The sequence below is a fragment of the Garra rufa genome, chromosome 3 (assembly GCF_049309525.1).
Source record: "Garra rufa chromosome 3, GarRuf1.0, whole genome shotgun sequence".
NCBI lineage: Eukaryota > Metazoa > Chordata > Actinopteri > Cypriniformes > Cyprinidae > Garra > Garra rufa.
In genome coordinates, this window is record NC_133363.1 from 5,473,251 (window position 1) to 5,499,843 (window position 26,593).

The following is a 26,593-nucleotide window of genomic DNA, read 5'->3' on the forward strand; positions in this document are numbered from 1 at the left end:
AGAAAAAAAAAACAACTATGGGGTCAAGTTAGTCCAACTATTGGTTTTTCCCAAAATTTCTGTCTGGCTGGAGAGTCATCTAGCCTTTCAGTGCAGGGTTGGATTTACAACATCATTGCTGTCACTGATTGAGTCTAAGATATTTAGTTGTAGACCTGAAATATCTTGGGTACAGTGTGAACTAGTAAATTAATTACCCATGCTCCTTTGTGTTCTGCAGCCAAACCAACCATCTTGCCACTTCCTTTGACCCCAGAGTCTCCAAAGTAAGTGAGAGAGTTTTTACCAACTTTTGTAGAGCAGACAAAATCTGAACAAAAAAAAAAAAAACAGAACAATGATGAGGCATTTTGTTAATTTCATTTCCATTTGTAAGCTCACACAAACACTTTCCGCACTCCATCCCTCTTCTCATATATATTTTTCCCCCTTTGTGTTACAGTGACCACAAGGGATCTCCGTTTGAGAACAAAACCATTGAACGCACATTGAGTGTGGAGATCTGTGGAACCCCAGGTAAACAAACACAGGGTTTTTGCTCAAAACCAAGAAAAGAACATTAAAATGGTACTTAATGAATGCGGCAAAAGCTCCACCTTTCCTCTGTTTGTCTGGTGGTTAATCTGAAATATCTTGCTGGGTGCTTTCATTCACTAGTAAAGACAACCTTTCTTTAGCAAAGGAAAAGTCTCCTAGAAGCCTACTTTGAGTTTAATTAAAGCGAAAGGTTCAAGGTGAACTGATGGAACATGGTCAGAATTTTACACAGTCCTTCATTGATTACTTTTTTCATTCTTTAGCTGATTTATTGGAAAGTTTCACTCTTCCCCTTTAAAGAGAATATATTCTCTCTTTCTCATTTAGACTCTAATGCTTTTTGACTGGGCAGGTCGCTGCTTCAATACATCAGAGATAAATTGTTGTGGCATTATTATTGTTTTAATTGGTTTTGCCATGCAATTTGGTTTTGCCGATATTATCTGGATCTTTTTTTTTTTTCTCAGACAGTCTGGCAATTTGATTAGAGACATTAAGGTAATTTCCTATGTTAATTATGCTTATGTGAAGCCCCCATTTGTGAAACTGAGCCAAAGCATTTTATGTAAAAAGGGGAATATATATAAATATATTCATTATTTTTATTTACATGCATATTTTAACACATTGGTGTTGACCCAAAGTCATTAAACCCAGACGGAATGTATGTCAGCTGGGGCTGAAACACAGCTCTTCAGCAGTTCTCCCCTTTCTCACTTTCTTTCTCTCAGCATAAATCATGCAGGTAATTATTTCTGTATCCCCCGTGCAGAGATTAATCATTCCAGGTCAATAAAAACAAAATGGCTGCGCTTTTCCTCTCACAATGTGTCTTGGTGAATGGGCCATTTGGTATTCACTTACTACAAGGTAGTGGCCCTCAGTGTACAGATTTGACCTAGCCCGAGGGTACAATGTAACTCTGTGTTTGGTGTTTTTGCTCAAATGTGGATTATGTCATAGCTATTTAGTGAAGCTACACATTTTGAGAAATTTCTACAATCTATTCGAGTTTTTGATTCCCTCTATTAAAGATGTGTGCTAGATTCAAGATTTAAGAGTCATGTAAGGACACCTTTACAACCTCCTATGCAAGGCTAAAGGGTTCATTTATCTCTGTATTTAATGCATGAGTTTGTGCCTAACAACCTGAGGCAAAATCCAGCACTGTTTAATGCAAAACTCGAGAAAGCTACAAAAGCTACTGAGATCCGCTTTTCAGATTTGGGATTCAGTCCTATTTTAAAACAGTCATGCTAAAGGGAAGTGCTTTATTGAAATTCTCTGGTGAGCATTAGTTTACATTCTCCTGTCCTATAGAGACCTTAAGCCCTTCATACTCATATGTCTTTACTGACGATCGTACCAGATTAACTGATTACAAGTCACTGTAAAGCCAGATGGGACTCTGAAGTCATAAAATAAATTTCCATTGGGGTTTGTGGCATCATGACAGCAGTGCAAGAAGCCATTTTTACGGTGCTGTTGAATTAGAAAATGCCCAGGCGTTTCACTGCAGAGCAAAACACCTTGACACCTGCGGAATAGCCAGCGCTATGAAAGTGCCAGATTTAATACTGTTCCCTAATCCCCATCCCTTTAATAGATTAACTTGAGCGGGGGTTCCTTTAATTATGGTATCATATGACACCCAGGTCAGTCTGTGTTACGCTCCTTGCATGGCGTTTTAAGATTACCACAGGGATCAGTTCTGTAAGCTTTAAGTAATAATTCGTTCAGAGGTCCCTGCGTAATTCACACCCTGCCAGAAACAGACGAGAGAACCCACCGGTATTTGATTAGTGTTTGTATCCGTGTGCATTCATCATGGCCGCCTTTGACTGAACAGCACATATTTATGTAATGCTACGTAATGTAATTTATGTTATGTAATGTAAAGGCGATAATGGTCCTTGGTTTATGACCCTGCGTGCATTGTATGCCCAGATGGTGTTTGATTGGTACAGCAGAAGTTCCTTTGGCAGTGCATGCTTTCTTTTCATAGCTCATTGCATTGGCATAATGATAAATTTAGTCATGGCCGCTGTTGTTTTGTATGCCGAATCAGGCTCGTGCTGGCTGCAAAACTGTATCCATTTAATTCAGTGATTGGCATGGATGGATGAAGAAAGAAAAAGAGAGATATGGGGGACGTTCCTATAACTAATGGGTATTTTGTTTGTCAGGATATGGTCGTAAAAGGACGTTGTCCTGAAAACATTCAAAAAATGGCTGTACAGTAGTTTGATGCACTAAATAGTTTTAATCAAAAGAATGATCATTTATAGACAGGTTGCTGTCATAATGTGTATAAATCAGGAAAACAGAAATCAGAGAGATGCTGAAATAGAAAGAGAGAAGGAGAAGTAGAGGAACATAAAGAGGAACTACCTCCGGTTGTTTGTGCAAGTGCATTAACCATGCCATAAAGCAGCACATCTCAAGACTTCCCATATAAATGCCATCTGTTGGCACATAAATCTGTCAAGATGGCTGGGGGTTCATGAGGAGAAAAGGTGGCAAAGATGAAGAGAATGATAACAGCTCCCGCATCACTGTGCTTTCATCGCAGTCCCAGGAGTACGCCATTCATGCATCTGTCAAAAGCACCAGTATTATTATAAGATCTGACTGTTTACTTTCTAATGAATTAGGATTGTTTACGGTCTGGAGGAAGTTTAATTGAGTAGCTCTGTCTGTATCGCGGTGCAATCTGAGGTCACATTAATCTGTCAGGGTTGCAATAAAATGCGGATAAGGATTAGGTCTAAATGAAAGGGAATATTTTAATCAGGCTCAAGCGCGTGCTCCCTCAATCACTCAGAGACAGACCAAGCACTGTTAAGGAACTAGAGAGGGATCTCGTTTGGTAAATCTGTTGTCTCTTCTTCCCCCCAGGTCTGACACCACCTACCACGCCTCCTCACAAAGCCAGTCAAGAGAACCCTTTCAAAGTATCACTCAAAAACAAGCTGTCTTCATGCTCTCCCTCGGCCCTGACAAGCAAAAGGCCCAGGCTGAGCAATGGGGGCTCTTGCCCTCAGCCAACCAGTGGCTCTATTCGGAAGGGCCCAGAGCAGACTGAGCTCTATGCCCAGTTGAGCAAGGCTTCCTCCACAATGCCCCTAGGGGGCTTGGAGGAGCGTCGGGGCAAGCGGCCCATGCCCCGCGTCTTTGGCGATCACGACTATTGCCAGTCTACAAGCACAAAACGAGACAGCACCACCACAGCTGCAGCGGTAACTGGGCCAACGGAGGGCCGGCATGTGGAATGTAAAGACTCAAACATGCCGACCTCCTCTACTTCTACATCATCGTTGTCTTCCACCTCCCCTTCGTCTTCCTCTCTGGCCAGGCAGCTTCAGGGCCTTTCCCCCAAAGCTCAGGAGGCTTGTCCGGACACGGATGCTCACAGACAGGACCACGACTCCACTTCGGGTTCCAAAGCATCAGTGGACAGCAGTTCTGCTGGCAGGAAACTACTTAGGGACCAGGAGATCCGGGAAGAGCTCAACAAGCACTTTGGAAAGCCTCAACAAGCCTTCTACAGCGGGGTAGTGGGAGAGCAGAAGGGCATCCGGCCTCGCGAGGACAGTGACTCTGGGGACGAGTACCCCGGTCTTCTCGATGACTACATACACCCGGGTCTGCCTAACTTTGAGGACCTGGAGGTAGGCCGGGAGCGTCTGCTCTACCTGGGGGAAGGTTCTCCACTCGAGCTGCTCCTCGAAGGGTCGCCCTCCTGCTCCCCTTCCAGCAGTTCATTCTCATGGAGCTCTGTCTCGCCTCCTTCCACTCAGCTCTCCCCACAGCACCTCCGCTGGCCACGCTCCATCTCCCGCTCCCGTTCCTCATCTCACCACAGACGCAGATCCCTCTCCAGGTCTCCGTACTCCCGCTCCGAGTCTCCCGACAGCCGTTCTCCCTCTTGGTAAGTTCTGTCTCTCTCAGAAACACGTTTACCTAGCAATCTTTTTGGACACGAATTCACGTGTCTCAGCAGGAGGGGCTGTAAGGAAGGTAAACATCTTTCTGTGGCTGTCATTGCGACAAAGCGCGAGTCTGGGTCTCACAGCATGGCCACTGAAGTCGTTACGGCTGATTTTGCACAACCAGAGAAAAATTACATACAATAGACAGTAAGCGCTGGCTTTGAGAGACACAAGATAAAATGAGCTTGGAAGATAAACAGTGTCTTAGGTGGTAAATTGCTCATCTACACACTTGCTGTTACACCAAATGAGCCATTCCAAACCTGAGTTCAGACATTCGCTCACCGTTACAGCAATAATTTTGATAAATTGCAGAAACGCCTTCAGAGGCATTTTGAAGTTTCATTTAGAAGTTTTTCATCCCTCATCATTCGCAAACAGCGAGGATGACAAATAGAGTCCAGCAGAGTCATTTCTTGGGCAAACAAGCTTGTGTCACTTGAGAAACTTGAGAGACTTATGGAAGTCTCACCTTGTTTCCTCAATGGACCTTCATCCCTTTAGCTTCAATTTCAGATTAATTTCTCTCCAGCACTCTTTGATGGAGCTCTGTTGTTTTAGTAGCAGCTGTTGTTTTGCTCGACAGCGTTGCCCGCTCCATCCCCGCGAGATGAAAGAAACGCCCAGTGAGTGAAGTCCTGTACACTTTAAAGTGGGTTACATCCAGATAGCATGCCAGAAAGACAATATTTACAGTGCCTTCTTTTGATATATATGTATTTTTAGTAAAAAAAAAAAACGATAAAGCGATATATAACAGAAGATTTCTCAGATTTTATGCCCCCTTTAAATATCAAGTGACATCTCCCATTATTTCAATTTTCATTGTATATGTCTGTTATCTAAAGATTTACATTTTACATTTTTCTGAGAGCTTTGTTGTCTTTTTGCTTGTACACAGCTCTCCTCACAATATGGATGATAGCACTTTTATTCCCAGGATTTATAGAAGCCCTCAGTCCCAGACTCATTCTATTTTTGGTCGGAGACCCAGGTAAGAGCTTGCACATGGCTAGCACTTTTCTATTTATCATTCTTTAATATACCGTGCATGTATTATGTGATGCTTACGCAAAAAATTATAATATATGCTAATATTATAGACCTGCATATGAGACAGACTTAAATAAGTGCTGCAAGATAATATACTGTGTCTGCAATACTCTGCAGAGTCTTTTCCTTATGCAAAGGAAGCAAGTCACTTGCTGACTCTGTCTAATTGATATGATGAGTTATGATGATACATCATTTCAAGGCCTTAACTTTTCAAACTTTTACAATAAAGCTTTCGTTGGCAAGAGCAGCTTGCATTAGGGACCCACTACCTCCCAGCTACACCTTTTCCCTGATGGTGCTTTAGTCCGCTCATATTGTGCTTTTACACCATGTTGCCTCTGTTGCAAATGGCTATAGAAAAAGTTGCACTTTTTCAACGTAAAGTTCAAACTAAGCAAAAAGTAATGGCATGTGAAGTTGTGCTGACAGACACAGCTGCCAAATTTCTGCCATATTCCCTTAAGAGTCCCGCCATTGGGAGCTGTAACCTTTTGCGATGTAATGAGACATCTTATTAATGTGTTTGTTTGTCTTCCACGCTAAGAAGAATGGAAAGCAGTCTGCTCTGAGCGAGCTGATTCCCAAGGCCACTTGAGCAAAACAGCAAACAATACATCTATGTACTCGGAGAAAAGTTTTATTGCTCAGTGGTTGCTCTTTCACAGCTCAGAAGACTTAATGGAGTCTTCAATTATGTTTCAATTGCGCTGCTTCTACAAAAATAAAAAACAGAAAACCTAACAATTGTTTTTTGGATCACATAGCTGAGATAATTTGGTCCTTGAAAGATTTGACAAGAGTTCCCACTGAATCCTTCTATTTGCAGAATTGGTGTTTGTAATATTTTCTATAATTCTGATATTTTCTGAAATTCTATAAAACACAGTTGATATTACTAGGGACTTTTTTTCTCAGAAAAAGAATCTGAGATGCAGGAGACCTGAACAAGTATCTCCATCTGTTCTCTAATCTCATCTTGGAGAAACAATTCAGATACTAAAGATAATCTCTTTTTTGTTTCTTAAAGTTGCCTGATTTTTTATTTCTTTTTTTTTTTTAACTGCAGGTATGACAGCTATGAGGAATACCAGCACGAGCGTCTGAAGCGGGAAGAGTATCGACGCGACTATGAGAAACGGGAATGTGAGAGGGCCGAGCAGAGGGAAAGACAACGTCAAAAAGCAATAGTAAGTGTAACCTCCTAAGTACTTCAGTTATTTGATGTTTCTTCAATTATGGATACATTTATATCCCTGGGGTTGTTTTCTTTATTAAAACCTACAGGTTAAAATTACAAATAGAGCTGCTGGTTTGTTATATAAAGGGCATATAAAACTTTCATGATAACTTTTCCTCTGCTGTCATAACTTACTTTTGATACCATTTAGATGTTGACTCAGACTTTTAATCTAAAAATGTTCAGTAGCACGTTAAATTAGGAACACATATTCAAGATTTTCCTTGAATAAACTTAGAATGTGCTGCTTATTGATTCACCCAAAAATGAACATTTTGTCATCATTTATTCACTATCAAGTTGTTTCAAACTTGTCTGGGTTTCTTTGTTATGTTGAACACAAAAGAAGATATTTTAAAGAAGGTTGGTAACTAAACAGTTATATGAAAGTCAATAGCTGTTTGGCTACCAGCAATCTTCAAAATATTTAAGAATTTATATAAGAATTTTGTGTGGACTTGCCATACAACTTAAGGGTGAGTAAATTAACAAATTTTTATTTTGCGTCTCTCTTAATGGGTTCTATGCTTTATAAGTACTAATAAACTAATAATATGCATGCTAAAATAGCAACTAGGCAATAGCGCATATAGTGTTTCCTAATCTAAAGTGTTACCAAATGATAATCTGATCAGCAGTTAAATAATTACTAATTAACATATTTTTGCATTTCCATTTTTTTTTCAGAAAAAAACAACAGAAATATTTTGTTTCAAATGTCTGTCCACTGTTGGACATTATAAGTAGACAATTTAGGCAAACTAGTGAGAGAAGCTGTTGATTTTCTAAAAGTCCACAGGGCCAAACATGCCCATAGTTGAAGAAAACCCTATTATGCTTGGAGGTGTTTTTCAGTTGTGGTCTCTCTCCTGCTGGCAGGAATCGTACATTAGCACAGACGTTATCCTTCTCTCAGGCTTTGTCTGCCTCCATCACTGTGTTTGCCTACAGAAAGCTCGAAGCACATTGCCATCCCCAGCGCTCTCTCGCTCTCTCTCACTCAAAAAGTGAACTCATGCAAAGACGGCACTCTGAATCATTCAGGCTACACGCGTTTCCTCTTTATCTCCCAGTTGTGTATTTTTAACATCTCCGTGGCGTTTCCGAAACGGTGCCGGATTCTATTAATCACACCGTGGGCTAAATGCTTTCGACCAGACAAGGGAAAAGTTGAAATAAGACCCCCCCCTCAAATCAAAGGTATGTTAATACTTGGGCTCAAAATGAGCAGTTTAATTTCGAACACTTACATATTTGAAATGCAGTTCTCCGAGATGAAATATCAGTTTTGTTCTCTCTCGCTGTGCCTGACCAGACTGTGAAATGAGACGGCTTTCCAACTCAGTTCACTGATAAATGCACACGTCAAATAATGCACGCATGACTCGGCCCCGGCGTACGTTTTCCCCCCCCTTTTTTCTCTTTTCTCCGTGTTCTGCGGCAGCGAGACAATTACTAGCAGCGGCGGCTGAGCTGTCAGAAGAGGTTTTGGGGGGGCAAAGGATGTGAGAGCTTCATATGAAGCGCTAGTCTCAGGGTGTCATCTTTAAAAGCTCACCGCATTTATCAGCTGTCAGCAACAAAACCACCAATTCAGCAAACACTTTTGTCTCCTATTGTACATGATGGAAGCGCGAGGGGAGCTTCAGAGGAAATGCAAAAAACCAACGACCCTCCCAGGTGTTCTGGCTAATTTGTAGGTTTTTGTTGTAGCTGTAGTTGTTGTTGTGACACGGTGACATCATGTACACGGGTGAATTATGACTCTGTGGAGGGCTGGTAGGTTTGTATCATAATTTTATGTATGACTTACAAGAGACCTCTGGTTATTGTTGAGGATCAGAAGTATATTTTGTCACACATAATGGCAGGTACATGAGCATATGAATAAATAATGCCACGTAATAAGGCCTGAGGCTTGTGTTTTGTCTCAAGATTAGCAAACTGAATTAAATACCTCCATTTTATGTATTCAGCCTGGTGGGGTCTTTACGTTTTCTCAATCTATGTGTTCTCTCTTGTGCTTCATTGAATAATGGAACAAAGTGATAGTAGCCTGTGGCTAAAACTGATGATAAATGCACACCTGTGGCCGCACATCTCCTGATTTCTAATTTAATGCCATGAGCTGCTTGGCATGAATGGCATTTAGGCATTTGAACAGTATTATTTGGAAAAACATTATTAATTTTATCATAAGAAAAGGACAAATCCTCACTATTACCTAGTTGCTTATTAGCATGCATATTACTAGCTTATTGTTTATTAGTACTTATTGTAAATTACAATATTTTAGATCAACAACTATTTTATTAACTATAACTCTTAAATGCATACCTCGGGTCTTTAGCGACCCGGAACGTTATTCACTCCCCTCTCCAACAAAATTAACAAAATACAAAAGAATGTGTGTTTTCTGATCATTTCTGTTGTAAAAAAGTGTATAGAGTCACTATAGATTTTTGTGTGCAAAAATATGCAAATATCTGATGATTAAATGCATGCAATACACCTTTATTCCTCAAGTTGGCTGTTTAATAGACAATGATGATGTGATGTTTCACTCAAAACTATCATAGGCATAAAACAAAAATTGAACTGGTTTGAATGGCTTTACTGCAGAGCAAGTACTGTATGCAGTAAAATATAAATATCACTGGTATTTAATGGTGGATGTGGTTAACAAGCTGCCACCGATCAAAATATTGACTTAATAATAATTGAAAACGATAGTTTTGAAATATGGTTGGGATCAGCCAGATGCTAAATGTACTGAGGATGATGGCGGTCGAAAAATCATCTGCTCAAATTGATCTCTTCTAAGTTTCAAAAGGTATTTCAAAACAAATATGCTTTATTTTATTCTTCTGTAATTGTTCTTAAAGTATCAAGAGAGTTGTTTGCTATTGCGTAAGTTAGAGATCCATCCGTTCTGGATATATAGGTCCGGTCGATAAAGACCAAATTATGTAATGATGATCGGCAAAACATTCATGCATTTAAGGGTTAATGAGCAGCAAATTAGGAGTTTATTGAGGAAAAACTCAAATAGTGAATATTTTTTCCCTAATCTAACTTTTTATTTCTTAAATTTCAGTTCAATATTCTAGTTTTGCATCCTATCCATTTTCAGAAATTTGATTCTATGTGTTATCTTTTAAAAATGTTCACCGTATTTTTCATAAATTAATTAAGCACAAACAATTAAAAATAATTACATAATATTACATGACATAAAAAAAAATAGTTCAATGATGCTGTTTGGTTTTAAAGGTACCCCTTAAACCATTCCGCAATAAAAACATAAATATCAAGAGATATATTGAATATATGTCAAAACACTGAAAAATATTGAGATGATTTTTTTTTTTTAGCAGTATCGCCCAGCTCTAGTTGTAAACACAGTCGATGGTAAAAGATTGATGAAAGTCATCAACCTGCAGATTCTGCACATATTGTAGAAGAGATTTAGACTCCATTTCGCAATCCAAAAAACATCTGCAGCATTTCTAAAGCTCAAAACACTTTTAGTTGATACAAATTTTGCTATAAAATCAACAGAGACCAAAGTTATATTGTATCATAGCTCTATAATATGATTTCCTCATCCTGTTTGCACAATCCCACAGACAGCCAACGTTTAAGAGAGAGTCCGGCTCTTTCGGTGTAGCTGCTTCTTGTCCACGCACACACAAAACAGAGTGAAAAAGATAAAGGAGAGTCCTCCAGCCATTTCCTCCAGACTGTTCTTGGCTTTCCCACAGTGGTGGATGTTAATTACAGTCATGGGGTGAGGTTGAGAGAAGTCAAGGAGAGGGGGAAGAGGGAAAAAAGAAAGCAGAAGCACTATGTTAGACTAATCTCTTCTCTCTCGTTCCCTTTATGACCAGGAGGAGAGGCGAGTGGTGTATGTGGGACGTCTTCGCACCAACAGCACACGCACAGAGCTCAAACGCCGCTTTGAAGTGTTCGGCGAGATTGAGGAGTGCACAGTCAACTTGAGACATGACGGGTAAGACCGTGCGCCTGCGTCTGTGTGTTTTTCGGGATTGTGAGAGCGTCAAATGGTGAAAGGGAGTCAATATTTTCCTTCTGCATAAAAGGAATCTTCTAAATCTAGCTAATGACGTACTTGTGGCCAGTGGACGGTGATTAGTAAAGCAGACTTAACTGCTTTTGATTGCACATGCAAATGCCTGTTTGAATACAAATAGAGTTATGCCAAAACAGAAAGTGAGAAGTCACATATTTAGGGCCACATTTACTAAAAAAACTACTATCTGGCTTTACTAAAGACTCATACTGAAAGGCATGGATGCAGTTAATTTTGCGGCTGACCTTATTGCATTGGCATTTGTAGGAGTTTACCTTTCAGATGCAAAATTTTTGTGTTTGCATTAGTCAATTTACTGGTAATTGCACAATTATTTAATGCCCCAAAATTCATGTTTTAACCCATTTTGTGCCTTTCATGTTAGTATTTTTCCATGCATCTGATTCCATGCATGCTGCTCTTGGTGGTTTGCATTTGTCATTAAGTAAATGAACCAAGTGCGTCTGTTTTCTTTAACCCTGTTGTGCTGTTTGGTCATTTTTGACCAAAAAATTACAATTTTGGAAATGAATGGGATGTGAATTTTATCTAGTGGAAATGTTTGGTACTGTGCCCAAACTATATTTTATTTGAAGTTAATTTTTTTTAGATATCAAATTTAAAATATGGATTAACTTAGATTAGATTCATGGCTTTGATTTCATACAGCTTTAATTAATTTTATAAATTTTATTTTTTTTTGCAAAATACATATTTCATGTAAAATATAAAAGTAGTTTAAGAATACTAAAATGACCAAAACTAAAACTTAAATAAAAATAAGCTAATTCTATTGAGAGAATATATATATATATATATATATATATATATATATATGTAAAAATCAACAAAAGCAAAACTACCATATTTTACCAAAAATTAACACATTTTCATGTTTTATTATTGTAAAATAAAATGAAAACTATTTTCATTGAAATATGGTTAAAATAAAATAAAATAAATATTTGAATGTTTTGGTTCATTACAAACCTGAGATAAAATAAAATATAAATATTAGATAAAAAAATAGACAAAATAACTACAATAAAATAGGTTTAAGATGAAGTACTAAAATTACCAAAACTAAAACTGAAATAAAAATAAAGCTAAATAGATAAATAGATTAAAAAAAAAATTCAATTAAAACAAAAACTAAGCTAATTGAAAACATTAATAAATATTATAATATGACACAAAAATAAAAAGAATGGTCGTCTCTCTCTGTCCCATTCTGATGCATTTCTTTCTTTCGCACTCATTCTATCACCCTCTTCCCCAAAGGCTTTTAGCTTTTTTTTTTTTTTTTTTTCCAAAATATAAAATTTTTATTTTTATGCATTTTTCATAATAATTAACCATGGTTAGCTTGTGGTTACCATGGTTTAACTATAGTATTCATGTTTTTTTTTTTTGGTTCTATTTTTAGTAAAACCATGGGTAATTTTCATAAGGGTTTAGCAATAATCTGGCAAATAGGTGTCTTCTTCAAAAGAATTCCAAAGAATTAAAGATCTACAACAGATTAAGTTAGAAATACTCAAATTCAATTTAGTACCATGAAATCCCCTAAATATCCAAAATGTAAAAACCTTAGTAAAAAAATAATATATAGTGCGTTAATTTTTTTTTTCTCAATTAAGTTTTGACCACGATGTGAAAAGCATCAGAGGGGTACATTGTAGATCAGTAGATCACTTTCCACTTCCATCTGTGCTTTTATGGTACTGCAGTATCACACTAATATTAGTAAATCTGGCCCTTATTGGTTCCATTTTGAATGGCAGCTGAAAGAAGCACACATAGTTCCTGTACTTTCTTCCACTGACACTTCCTTTTCTGTTTTTCAACCCAGGGATAACTTTGGCTTCATCACATACCGCTACACTTGTGATGCACTCGCTGCCCTTGAGAATGGACACACCTTGCGCAGGTTGAATGAGCCTCACTTTGAGCTCTGCCTTGGTGGACAAAAGCAGTACAGTAAATCGAATTACACAGACTTAGGTAAGTACATAGGCTGGCTGCAATTCTACACAACAGATAAAAACCAACACCTTAAAACAGAATGAAAAACTGCTAGGAAAGCAAATAGTGGGAATTCTCTATGTAGTATTGCTGCTGTACCTGTATACAAGCTTTGGTGCTCTGGATGGTTTATGTGGGATGTAAAAAAGTGTAGGGATTGGTTTGGAGAGCAAGGTCACGTTCCATCATCCTACTCTTCAAAAAACGGCCTGCTGCTGGGATGTTAAACAACATCAAGTCCTCATCATGACACTGAGGAGTGAGTAGCCTGCAGAAAGAGATAGACGGAAAAGAGAAATGAGAGGAAGAGCTCTGTCAGCAAATGACTGATTCATAAACAGCTTCATCTCCATCCGCCAATCTCTATACTCTCCTATTCTCAGCCATGCTAGTTGACCAGCAGTGGATACTGTTAAATAGAACTACAATTGTTTTTGTTAATTAAAATAAAGCTGAAATAAAATAAAGTTTAAATATTAGATGAAAAACTTAAACTTAAACTTAAAAATAAAATAGATGTTGCCTTGGAATAAAATTAAATAAATTTAAGATCAAGTAGTAAAATTACCAAAACTAAAACTCAAATAAAAATGCAGCTAAATAGAAATCAATTAAAACAAATAAATGAATAAGTGAATGAATGAAGGAATGAATGAATGAAGGAAATCAATGAAATCAACAAAAGCATGTAATAAAATAAATAAAATAAAGTATTTCCCTCTGTTGTCTCCAGTGTTGTTATTAAATGTAACTAAAAAAAATGTAGTTACATTTAATAACAACACTGGAGACAACTGTTTTGGTTAATTGCAAATCTGAAATAAATAAAATAAAATATAAATATTAGATTAAACAAAAACTTAAAATCTCAAATAAATAAATCAAGAAAATCAACCAAAGCATGTAATAAAATAACAACAACAACAAAAAGTATTTTCTTTTTATCGTCTCCAATGTTGTTATTGTTTAATAAAACTAAAATATTTTTTTCTTAAATGAAATAAAGCTGAAATAAATTAAATATGAATATTAGATGAAAAACTCAAAATCTCAAAAAAATCAACAAAAGCAAGTAATAAAATGACAAAATATTGTATTTTCCTTTGTTTCCAGTGTTGTCATTGTTAAGCTGAAAAATAAATAATAAAATAAAACAAATAAGATAAAATAAAATATTAGACGGTTTTGGTTAATTGCAAAGCTGAAATAAAATAAAATATAAATATTACTATATAACTGAAAATAAGTTTAAAATGAAGTACTAAAATTACCAAAGCTAAAACTTAAATAAAAAATAAAGCTAAATAGAAATCTAAATAGAAATAATAATTAAACAAAAACTTAAAATCTCAAATAAATAAATAAATAAATAAAGGAAAACAATCTCATCTTTATTTCTTTTTTGTTAAAAGAAATAAAGCTGAATTAAAATAAAATATGAATATTAGATGAACTAATAATAATAATAATAATAATAATAATAAATAAATTAAACTAGGAAATTAACAAAAGCATGTAATAAAATTAGAAAAAAAACATTGTATTTTCCTCTGATATATATAATTTTAGTCTGTTTTGGTAAAGTTTTTGGTAAAAGCAACAAAAGCACATAAAATTACTAAAATTAAAATGAAAACTGACAACTAAATAAACTAATTTAAAATATAAATACATATTATAATATGTATTAATATGAAGCAGCTGATGCATTTCTTTCTTTCGCGCTCATCCCATCACCCTCTTCCCCAAAGGCTTTTAGGCACCCATGCTTTCGTTTCATATGCACCAAGGCCTCTGTTCAGGATTACCAAGGTGACAATCTAGATCAGATTGATGGATCTCTGAGTGACAAATTCCTCTGTAAAATGTTATGGGGCTTTTTTCCACCCATGATGCCTGTGATAGGATTGTGGCAGTAATAAGCAATCATCATCTCCACCCAAAGGGGAAAAAAGTGTCTTTTGGGGGAAGGGACGAGATAGGAGGCAAAGGAATTGAATCCTAAGGGCAGCGCCTTTAGTGAAGGGGAGATGCAGCAACATGCAACGTGAGATTATTACTTCCTGTTATAACAGGAAAAATGGGATGCTGGAGAACGATGGTGCGCTTCAATATTTAGTCAATGCTCCACTTCGGTCAGGGACATTTAATGCTCGGGACGTTGGGATGATCCGTCTCAGTGGCATTGATGGCGCTGCAGGTCAATGGAAAGGAACAAAAGCACTTTCGCTCCAATAATGAGGACATTAGCGTGCATTTCAAAAGCTCAGGGTAAGGCCAAAGGTATTGAGATTGTGGACATAATACGCTCTCCAAAGGTGAGCGCGGAAGCTTTGGTCAAGGGCCATATAGCAGAGTCATTGTATTTGGGAATCTACCCCCGCTTCAGGACAGATAAATGGCTTGACCTTCATTTTCTTGAGGCTTTTCGCTAGACGCTGGGTTTTACGGTGAGTGTAGGCTAAAGCGCAGAGACAGGTTCAGATGAAGTGGCAATGGCGGGACGAAGAAGCAAGTGACTAGAATGATGCCATGCCACAGCCGCCTCAAAACCTTCCTCTCAATCTTCTGCTTTTCTCTTCCTCCTTGTTTTCCGAGACACCGTCCATTAGTTCTAAGTAGAGCGCGGGGGCATTTTTCATCTTTCAAGGTGCACGGCATGACACCGTTCTCCCCTTAGCCATAGTATTAGATCACGACTGGCATCTCCTGCATGCCACGGTCATTCCCATTTCTCACGTGCTCCGACTGTGCCGCTGTGCATGTGAGGGCACCATTTGTGAAGCTGTCTGCCACTAGAGATAAGACAGCCGTATTTGTTATCCTGGATGCGAATCAAACTGTATGTGTAATGGTCGTTGGGTTCTCATCTTCTGGAAGTTGCTTCTGACTGTTTAATTATTAAAACTAGGCGGTTCAAGACAGTGGAGAAGTTTATTTCACCAGAGGTTGAAATGGAGGCTTGGAAGATGATTTGTTGGGTTTTAAACAGACAACCTCTGCATTTTAGAATACAATATAAAATATTGTATAATACTGACCCGCAGTGACAAAGTCTTCTTTATTCTTCAAAATCAATTAAAAACTGATTTAAGACACATGCACAAGGTTTTTAGAGATGTGCTCTTTGTGTTCATGTCCGTTTCATATGGTTTTAAACAAGTTTTACAACATTTTCTAGAAAAAATGTGAGTGCACATAAAAACTGCTTTGGTAAATCATGATATAAAAAATATGAGATACTAAGTCAAAATTATGAAATAAAATATTGAAACAGACATTAAGTAAATTATGAGATAAAACGTCAAGATTCTGACAACTCTATGAGATAATGTGTAATTGACAAAAATCAAAAATTATAAAAAAAGAAACTGATGAGATGTCTCAATTGACAAAATGTCATAATTATGAGATAAATTGAGATTATGACATAATCATAGTTTTGAGATAAAAAGTTGAAATGATGAAAGCCTAAATTATGAGAATTTTTGTTTTATTAAAAATGTGTAACTAACATAAAATTCAAAATTTACAAATATAAAATATTGAGGTAGTCTCAACTGACAAAATATCAGAACTATAAATCAAGATCATAACATACTAAATCATAATTATGTAATTAAAGTTAAGATTCTGTCATAAATCCAAATTATGAGATAAAAATGCATAATTGGCATAAGTCAAAATTTACAAAAAGAAAATGATGAGAAAGTCTCAATTGATAAAATGTCATAATTATGAGATAAATTGAGATTATGACATACTAAATCATAATTATGAGATAAAAAGTTGAAATGATGACAGTCTAAATTATGGGAAAAATTATGAGATAAAAATGTGTTATTGACATAAAAGGTCGAAATTTACTAAAAGCAAATAATGAGATAGTCTCAATTGACAAAATGTCATAATCATGAGATAAATTGAGATTATGACATACTAAATCATAATTATGAGATAAAAAGTTGAAATGATGACAGTCTAAATTATGGGAAAAATTATGAGATAAAAATGTGTTATTGACATAAAAGTTCGAAATTTACAAAAAGCAAATAATGAGATAGTCTCAATTGACAAAATGTCATAATCATGAGATAAATTGAGATTATGACATACTAAATCCATACATCATTTTGAGATAAAAAGTCAAGATTCTGACATAAATCCAAATTATGAGATAAAACGTCCAGACTGACAAAATTGCGATTACGAGACTAATTATGAGATAAGTTGCAATTATGAGTCAACATTATAATAAAAAGTCATAATTACGACAAAGAGCTGAAACTGACATGAATTCAATGAGATAAAAGTTAAGATTCTGACATGAAAGGCAAAATTATGGCATAAAATTGCCATAATTATGTTTTTTTTTATCTCATAATTGATTTACCAATACAAGTTTTGTTATGCATGTGGCAGAAACAGACTTCCATACAAAGCAGCTCTTGCAGAAGTCTCAACTAAGTGTCAAAATTATGTCTAAATTGACTACATTTCATGATTATGGGATAAATTGAGATTATGAAATAATAAATAATAATACTAAAAAGACATGCTAAATCATAATTATGAGATAATTTACAATTATGAGTCAAAATTGTGATAGAATGTCATTATTACGACAAAGATCTGAAATTGACAGTAATTTAATGAGATTAATTTAAAGTCAAGATTCTGACATGAAAAGCGAAATTATGGCATAAAATTGCTTATGACTTTTTATCTCATAATTGATTCACCAAAGCAAGTTTTGTTATGCATGTGGCAGAGACAGACTTCCATACAAAGTGTCAAAATTATGTCTAAATTGACTACATTTCATGATTATGAGATACGTTGAAATTATGAAATACTAAATAATAATAATACTAAAAAGACATACAAAATCATAATTATGAGATAAATTGCAATTATGTCATTATTACTAAAAGAGCTGAAATTGACATTAATTTAATGAGATAAAAGTCAAGATTCTGACATAAAAGGCAAAATTATGACATAAAATTGCAAAATTGTCATAATTATGACTTTTTATCCCATAATTGATTTACCAAAGCAAGTTTTGTTATGCATGTGGCAGAAACAGACTTCCATACAAAGCAGCTCTTGCAGAAGTCTCAACTAAGTGTCAAAACTTTGTCTAAATTGACTATATTTCATGATTATGAGATAAATTGAGATTATGAAATACTAAATAATAATAATACTAAAAATACATGCTAAATCATAATTATGAGCCAAGTTGCAATTATGAGTAAAAATTATGCTAAAATGTCATTATTACGACAAAGAGCTGAAATTGACATTCAATGAGATAAAAGTCAAGTTTCTGACATGAAAAGCAAAATGATGGCATAAAATTGCTTATGACTTTTTATCTCATAATTGATTTACCAAAGCAAGTTTTGTTATGCATGTGGCAGAAACAGACTTCCATACAAAGCAGGTCTTGCAGAAGTCTCAACTAAGTGTCAAAACTATCTCTAAATTGACTATATTTCATGATTATGAGATAAATTGAGATGATGAAATACTAAATAATAATAATACTAAAAATACATGCTAAATCATAATTATGAGGTAAGTTGCAATTATGAGTCAAAATTACGATAATATGTCATTATTACGACAAAGAGCTGAAATTGACATTAATTCAATGAGATAAAAGTCAAGATTCTGACATGAAAAGCAAAATTACGGCTCACTTGTGACTTTTTATCTCATAATTGATTCACCAAAGCAAGTTTTGTTATGCATGTGGCAGAGACAGACTTCCATACAAAGTGTCAAAATTATGTCTAAATTGACTACATTTCATGATTATGAGATACGTTGAAATTATGAAATACTAAATAATAATAATACTAAAAAGACATACAAAATCATAATTATGAGATAAATTGCAATTATGAGTCAAAATAATGATAAAATGTCATTATTACTAAAAGAGCTGAAATTGACATTAATTTAATGAGATAAAAGTCAAGATTCTGACATGAAAGGCAAAATTATGACATAAAATTGCAAAATTGTCATAAGTATGACTTTTTATCTCATAATTGATTTACCAAAGCAAGTTTTGTTATGCATGTGGCAGAAACAGACTTCCATACAAAGCAGCTCTTGCAGAAGTCTCAACTAAGTGTCAAAACTTTGTCTAAATTGACTATATTTCATGATTATGAGATAAATTGAGATTATGAAATACTAAATAATAATAATACTAAAAAGACATACTAAATCATAATTATGAGCCAAGTTGCAATTATGAGTCAAAATTATGCTAAAATGTCATTATTACGACAAAGAGCTGAAATTGACATTCAATGAGATAAAAGTCAAGTTTCTGACATGAAAAGCAAAATGATGGCATAAAATTGCTTATGACTTTTTATCCCATAATTGACTTACCAAAGCAAGTTTTGTTATGCATGTGGCAGAAACAGACTTCCATACAAAGCAGCTCTCGCAGAACAAGTAACACACTGTAGCACCTAAAATGAGGCCAGCTTCTTTGATTTCCACAGATGTTGAAATGTGCCATTTTCTTCTTTCAGATTCCCATTCTGACGACTTTGATCCAGCCTCCACTAAAAGCAAGTACGACTCCATGGATTTTGACAGCTTGTTGCGAGAGGCCCAGTATAGCCTGAGAAGGTAATGAGCTGCACCGCTGCACCGGCTGGCTGCGAAGAGAGGGATTTGCAATACCTCACTGTTGTTTCTGTTCTTTGAATACAAGACTACAAGACGTTTTACACTTTATCTAAGCGGAAAGAGTATATATATATGTGGATGAAGAAGCTCTACGTATATGAAGGGATATACATGTATATCTGCAAGCAAAGTTTACATGAACCCAGCTGCTGCAACGCCGAGGAGAGACTTTTACCTGTGGGACTACACAGATCCGCGTGCTGCGCGAGGCTCTGGAAGAGACACGAATCTTTGTCAGAGTTGGCATCACCCTCGGTGCTTTTGAGAGGTGAAGAGTGCAGCTCGTTCAGTCTGTTTTTATTGTTTGGAGTTTATTTTTGTGGGCTTTTTCTGTTCCTTTTTTAATCTGGTGTTTGGATGTGGTGTTACACTGTTTGGGGCAAATCTCTCGGATGTTCAAGGTAACGTCGTCTACATTCGCGAAGTTGGGGGAGGGGGGGTGTAGTCGCCTATTTACAAAACGAATATTTTTATTTGATGTGCATATCAGCGGTCTTTGTTTGTTACAGCTATGCACTGTAAACTGCAGCCTTTTTAAGAGGAAATTTTCTTAATCGAGAATGTTGATCCGTAGTCATTACGATGATGTATATCCTACATGGCGTTTAGATGACGTGATTTGATTGTAAAAAATATGTACGGAGATTTACGGCTCTTTTTTGGAGGAGCATGCAACAGTTTTTGTTTTTGTTTTTCTATTTGGTTTTAAAACTCCACGTGCAGTTTCATCTGATTTCAAAGTTTCTAACTCAGTGTTTTCCGTATATACATACAGTGTGTAAGATAGAGTTTATGTTCACTATTGTGTAAAAAAAGAAAAGGAAAAAAGATAAGCCCTGAGATATTTTTTTATCCTTTATGTCTTGAAGAAATCAAGAGCTTTTATTTAATTTCTCTGTGCACACGAATCATTGTTATCGTTCCTGTTTGATAATACACTTTCACAAAGAGATGATTACTCTTCTAACACAGAATTACTCATGCTTATTTATGTATTTATCTCAGTATTCTAATCGAAATATTTATGGCAGCCATCTCCCGTGATGCGCCTTACAAATTTTGCTATTTATATTATTTGTTATTCAACAATCACTGGAAAGGATGTAAATTTAAAGGAAATATCGTTTTTATATATGCCTTCGGAGATAGAACCTATTGTATGATCACATTTTAGGCTCATGATGAACTTTGCTGCTCCAAACTCATTTGTTTTTCTAGCTCTGAAACACTTTCATCCCCCTTTTTCATCTCTTTTTTTATTACATGAAGCAATAAAATAATTTTGCAGGTATTTTGTTGTACCACAGAAAATCTGTGTCTTTGCTCCACACTTTTGATTATGTGAATGCCAAACTAAAGTTTACAATTTTCTTTCCTGACTTTTTTAAAAAGAAGAAAAAAAGATGTATTTGATGTAAAAAAAAAAAAAAAATCTAATATATATATATATATAATGATGCTAATCTTGTCATTACTCACAATAACTCAAAATAATTAAAAGTAATAAAATGTGAATTTAAAAAAATAATGATAATTTAAAAAAAGCAATAAATTATTTTTCAAAGCTGTATTTTAGCTCATGTTGTTGTATGGTTTTAGACATGGCAAATTACCCAGACTCTGTCCAAGCGGAAGGATCCATTCCAGTGCCTCGACAAAGATCGTCAGAGCGCCGTCGGAAAGAGAAATAGCTTGTGAATGCAGCTCGTGTGTGTATGTGTGAGTGTGAACCAAGTAAAAACTCAATACAAGCAATGACTTAAAGGGTTAAAAAGCCAAAAATTGCATCTATGAGATCTAGTCTCTTTCCAAAGCGAGAGCTATTTTTGTCTTTGCTGTGGTTTGAAGGTACCTCAGAGGAACTGTAAATAATTCAAATCGCCCGAATACGACAGACCTTTGTCACTGACACTTGAAGTAACCTTTCTTTGTCATTTAAAGACAAGTTTTGTTGTGTTTTTGAATGAGAAACCCATATTAAAAGAACCACAGCATAAGCGTCCGGTTTCTGCACTGAAAGAGGCATTATTTTCTGCACAGAGCTTGGGTACGGAGTCATGTCGCGTTCGATATGTGTGGCTTTATTCATTGCAACGTGTCTGTTGCAAAACCGCTTTGTAAATTGCTGTAGCAATATGTTACGATACCCGATGGGGTGTATCTTTTTGGAGTGGCAGACTTTTTACCATAGTAAAAACTACTGAAGGATTTGCCACCGCTTTGGATGATTTTTTGTTTGTTTTTGTTTCCATAAAGAAGCAGATCTATCTAAATGAGGCTGTGTGTGGTTTTGTTTGTGTGTGGATTTGATAGAGTGTGTGTGTATTGGGGGTCAAGGGGACTGTGTTTGGCTGTTATCTTCTATCTGTCTCCTATCCATGTTGCCTTCTGCTGAGTCCTAACCAATGCCTTTGTAGTTGTACGTATTGTACAATCTTTGTTGTGAATTTTCTTTTTTATGTGTAGTTTTCATCAGCCTCACCATGCCAATAAAGGGAATTGTGTCTAATTTATTATTCCCCTCCTTTTTCTTGTGCTTCCAAACCAAATACAGTTAAAAATGGTCACTCAAATGAGTGCATCTGCCCACCAAGGCTGCATTTACTTGTTTAAACAAAGTAAAAATATTTAAAATGGTGAAATATTAATATAATATAAAATAGCTTTTTACTATTGTAATATATTTTAAAATAAAATGATGCAAAGCTGCATTTTTAGCATCATTACTCCAGTCTACAGTGTCACATGATCTTTTAGAAATCATTTTAATATGCTGATTTGCTGCTTAAGAAACATTTCTGATTATTATTACTGATGAATCCATGATATACTATCATTCTGATGTTTGTGGTTTTGAAAATTTAAATAGAAATTAATGCTTTTATTCATCAAATGTGCATTAAATTGATCAAAAGTGACAGTAAAGACATTAACAATTGCAAAATTTTAGCAATTACGGGGTCAAGCACACCAAAGGGAAAATGAGGAGCAAAGCATGGCATGGAGCACCAGACCAACTGCAACAATGAGTAAAAGGAAGCCATTTTAAAATGGTTTTAGTCAAAACGACTAGTAATATGATTTAATGGCTTATCACTTTTGACCAACAGGTGGCGCTGTTTTCAAATCGATGTGGTGTGTTTAGTGTGAGGTGACAAAGGCACACACAAAGTTTGGTGCCATTATGTCAAAGCTTTGCGGAGATAAAGCCTCAGAGTCATTTTGGCATCAAGCCTAAAATTTGTAGCAATGCTATATGAAAACGGTTTTATCTATCAACATGAAATCCATAATTTTTTGCCAGCACAGTCTGAAGATGATCTGACTCGATTTTGGTGAAAATCAGGCCAAAAGTTTAGGAAGAGTTCGAAAAAGTAGGTTTTCAACATAAATCTATATGGCGGACAGGAAGTTCGGCCAACTATGGTATAATTGGTATCTATGTTGTCGGCATGACCCAAGGAATATTTTGAGACCAATTTCATTACAATAAGCTGATGAAATCTACAGTTATTAGTAGGGATGCACCGAAATGAAAATTCTTGGCCGAAACCGAAAACCGAAAAAGAGGAAACCAAGGCTGAAAACCGAAACACCGAAAGAATTATGCCAATTATTAGTACCATTGCATTTATGGCTATGACTGTGTATTAATCTTACTAAAATCAAGGCATTGCAATTGCATAAATTAATATTAAAGTTTCAAAGAATAAATCAATTATATTAATTTAAACAATTATTATCAATCAAGTATTACATTACTTAAATAACATATACATATATTTTACTGCCTTTGTTTAAATTGTTTAATATTTTAAATTTTTTACAACACATTATCTTGTGGATCCATCAGTTCACATTACAACTCTGTGTTTCTCTTCCAGCAGGAGGCGCTGTCAGAATGGTAGTATACAAAGCAGCGCAGCAAATGACTTTGAAACGTACAGCGCTCATATTTATTCAATGGATAGCCTTTTGAAGTGTCATCGCAATTCTTGTCTTTCAGTCCCCACATTTAAGACCACCTGAAATCATAATTAAGACTTTCTTAACCCCTAATAACACTGCTGTCATCAATGAAAATTAAGAGCTTTTTTTCAAGAACCGACTTTCAAAAACAAACCTTACACAAAATATGTTTACTTTTTATTTTTTTCCCACCATGTTCAGGGCACAAGAAAAATATTAGGGAACTAAATTTATATCAGCATATGAAGTATAATCGTCTCTCATTCATTGTCTCTGAGAAAATGCACGTCAGATGCTGAAATCACTGTCAGTTTTTACTTTTACTTTATTGCGCAGTTTTCCCGTTGCTTGTGTGCTATCCATTGGCTCACCTCCATGGTTTAAAACATAAATATTTATAAAAATACAGTATATAGAAAAGACATGTCTTTAAAATATTTCGACGTAACACCAACGTAAAGCCATTGTTTTTCACTCACTGAAAGCTACATCTGTCTGTCTCTGCTCTCATCACTGCACGCATAACTGCAGACACACCCCCTCTTGAACTTTCGCCATTCAAGTTTTGCAAATCGCTATCCATGGGTCTTTCTCAGATATACTGAAATACGTCCACACCGCAGAAGTGTTGCTTCCGAAAATGGCTCAAAAGTGCATTTTTTTTATTTATTTTTTTTTTTTTTTTATAAATATTAATTTAGCATTTTTGGAAATTTCATAATCAATGGTTTATTACTCTTGACCAATAGGTGGCGCTGTTACCAAATTGATGTGGTGTAAACAGTGTGAGGTGACAATGCCACATTCGAAATTTGGTGAAAAGCTTTGCAGAGATACAGCTTCAGATACTCTTTGACATCTTTCCAGCAAGTTCGTTGATGCGTTAAATGAAAACTGTTTCATATATCGACACGAAAGCATGGTCTGAAGATGATCCGAGTCAAATTTGGTGAAAATCGGACCAATGGTCTAGGAGGAGTTCGAAAACAGTAGATTTTCTTCAATAATCAAAATGACGGACGGGAAGTTTGGCCAATTTTGGCATATTTGGTATCAATGTTCTTGGCATGACCCAAGGAATATTTTGAGATCACTTTTATTACAATAAGCCATTTTCATCAGAAGTTATTAGCATTTTTTTATATTACTATTACAACTATTGATAAATTATAAGCAAAAATAGCTATTTTTCATATCTCCTGACCACTAGGTGGCACTGTGCAGGTAGCATCAGGTCATGCTTCTTATAACATACACCATATTTGGTCTCAATATGCTAAACTGTTGCAGAGATATAGCCTCACATCCATTTTTGTGTGCTTTTCGTAGAATTTGTTTGCGCATTATTCAAGAACGGTTTGACTAATCAACTTGAATTCCATAACTTTTTTGCCAGCATGGTCTAAAGACGATCTGAGCTGAAAATCAGACAAACCAACAAGGACAAGTTCGAAAAAGTAGGTTTTTCAAACAATTAAAAATAGAAAAGAAACAAAAGCCAAGGTCAAATTTTGATTTTGATTTTGTGAGTTAGAGACTCCAATTTTGCTATGGCGACAGTTCAGACTGTCCTTTATGAGTGTGCCAAATTTCACAACTTTTCCACAAGCGGTTCTATGGGCTGCCATAGACTCAAGAGCGTAAACAAAAGAAGAAGAAGAATGCCAATGGTTTCAATAGGTGCATTCGCACCTTCTGTGCTTGGCCCCTAATAAACACTGTTCTTACTATTAAAAAAAAATGCTTCCACAAAAACTGTATTTAACATTGATAATAAGAACCTTTATTAATAACTGAGCACCAATAATAACTAAGCAGCAAATCAGAATATTAGAATGATTTCTAAAGGATTATGTGACACTGAAGACTGTAATGATGAGAGTAATGATGCTAAAAATTTTGCTTTGCATCACAGAAATAAATGACATTTTACAATATAAGCACGTAGAATATTATTTGTTTTTTATTACATGATGCAATAAAAATAATTTTGCAGGTATTTTATTGTACCACAGAAAATCTGTCTTTGCTCTACACTTTTGGTTATGTGAATGCCAAACTAAAGCTAACAATTTTCTTTCCTGACTTTTTTAAAAGCAAAAAATATGTATTTGATGTAAAAAATAAAATGAAATAAAATAAAATAAAAATCTTGTCATTACTTACAGTAACTCAAAATAGTGAAAAGTAATAATAGAATATGAATATGTGAATTTAAAAAAAAATTATTTCTAAAGAGGAAGGAAAGGAAAGGAAATTTCCTTCACAAATCATTTTAATATGCTGATTTGCTGCTCAAGAATCATTTCTGATTATTATTAATGTTGAAAACATTTGTGCTACTTTAGATTTTTGCAGAAACCATGATATACTAATTCAAATGTTTGTGGTTTTGGATATTTGAATAGAAATGAATGCTTTTAGTCATCAAATGCGCATAAATTGATGTAAAAGTGACAGTAAAGACATTTTAACAATAACAAAAGATTTAATTTCAAATAAACACTGTTCTTTCTGTAATGCTTCTAAAAAAAATTTTTTTAACATTAATAAGAATCCTTACTAGTAACTGAGCACCAAATAATAATTGAACAGCAAATCAGCAATTCTAAAGGATTGTATGACTCTAAAGACTGGAGTAATGATGCTGAAAATTCAGCATTGCATCACAGAAATAAATTGCATTTTATTATATATTCAAATAGAAACAGTTATTTTAAATTGTAATAATATTTAACATTTTTTACTCTTTTAGATTAAATAAATGCAGCCTTGGTGAGCATATAACCCTTTGAGACATTTTAAATGTTACAAAAGATTCAATTTCAAATAAACACTGTTCTTTCTAAAATAAAATGATACCAACAAAATTGTTTTATAAGAATCCTTATTAATAACTGAGCACCAATAATAATTGAGCAGCAAATCAGCATTTCTAAAAGATCACATGACTCTGAAGACTGT

General features: G+C 35.2%; 1 protein-coding gene across 5 annotated transcripts in view; it reads left to right on the top strand.

The window, feature by feature from the left end:
- ppargc1a (peroxisome proliferator-activated receptor gamma, coactivator 1 alpha) overlaps positions 1 to 22,173 on the top strand; it is a 46,858-nt gene extending 24,685 nt beyond the window's left edge. For 3 of the 5 annotated variants that reach the window (XM_073835603.1, XM_073835606.1, XM_073835607.1), the window contains exons 6-13: positions 221 to 266; positions 443 to 516; positions 3,436 to 4,468; positions 5,431 to 5,523; positions 6,652 to 6,772; positions 10,713 to 10,834; positions 12,768 to 12,919; positions 19,501 to 22,173. In XM_073835603.1, coding sequence (XP_073691704.1) covers positions 221 to 266; positions 443 to 516; positions 3,436 to 4,468; positions 5,431 to 5,523; positions 6,652 to 6,772; positions 10,713 to 10,834; positions 12,768 to 12,919; positions 19,501 to 19,604 — 1,745 coding nt within the window. In that variant the 3' untranslated portion in view covers positions 19,605 to 22,173. The remainder of the gene's footprint in view (positions 1 to 220; positions 267 to 442; positions 517 to 3,435; positions 4,469 to 5,430; positions 5,524 to 6,651; positions 6,773 to 10,712; positions 10,835 to 12,767; positions 12,920 to 19,500) is intronic. The other 2 variants (XM_073835604.1, XM_073835605.1) reach the window with 1 other exon arrangement.
- Positions 22,174 to 26,593: the final 4,420 nt, after the last annotated feature.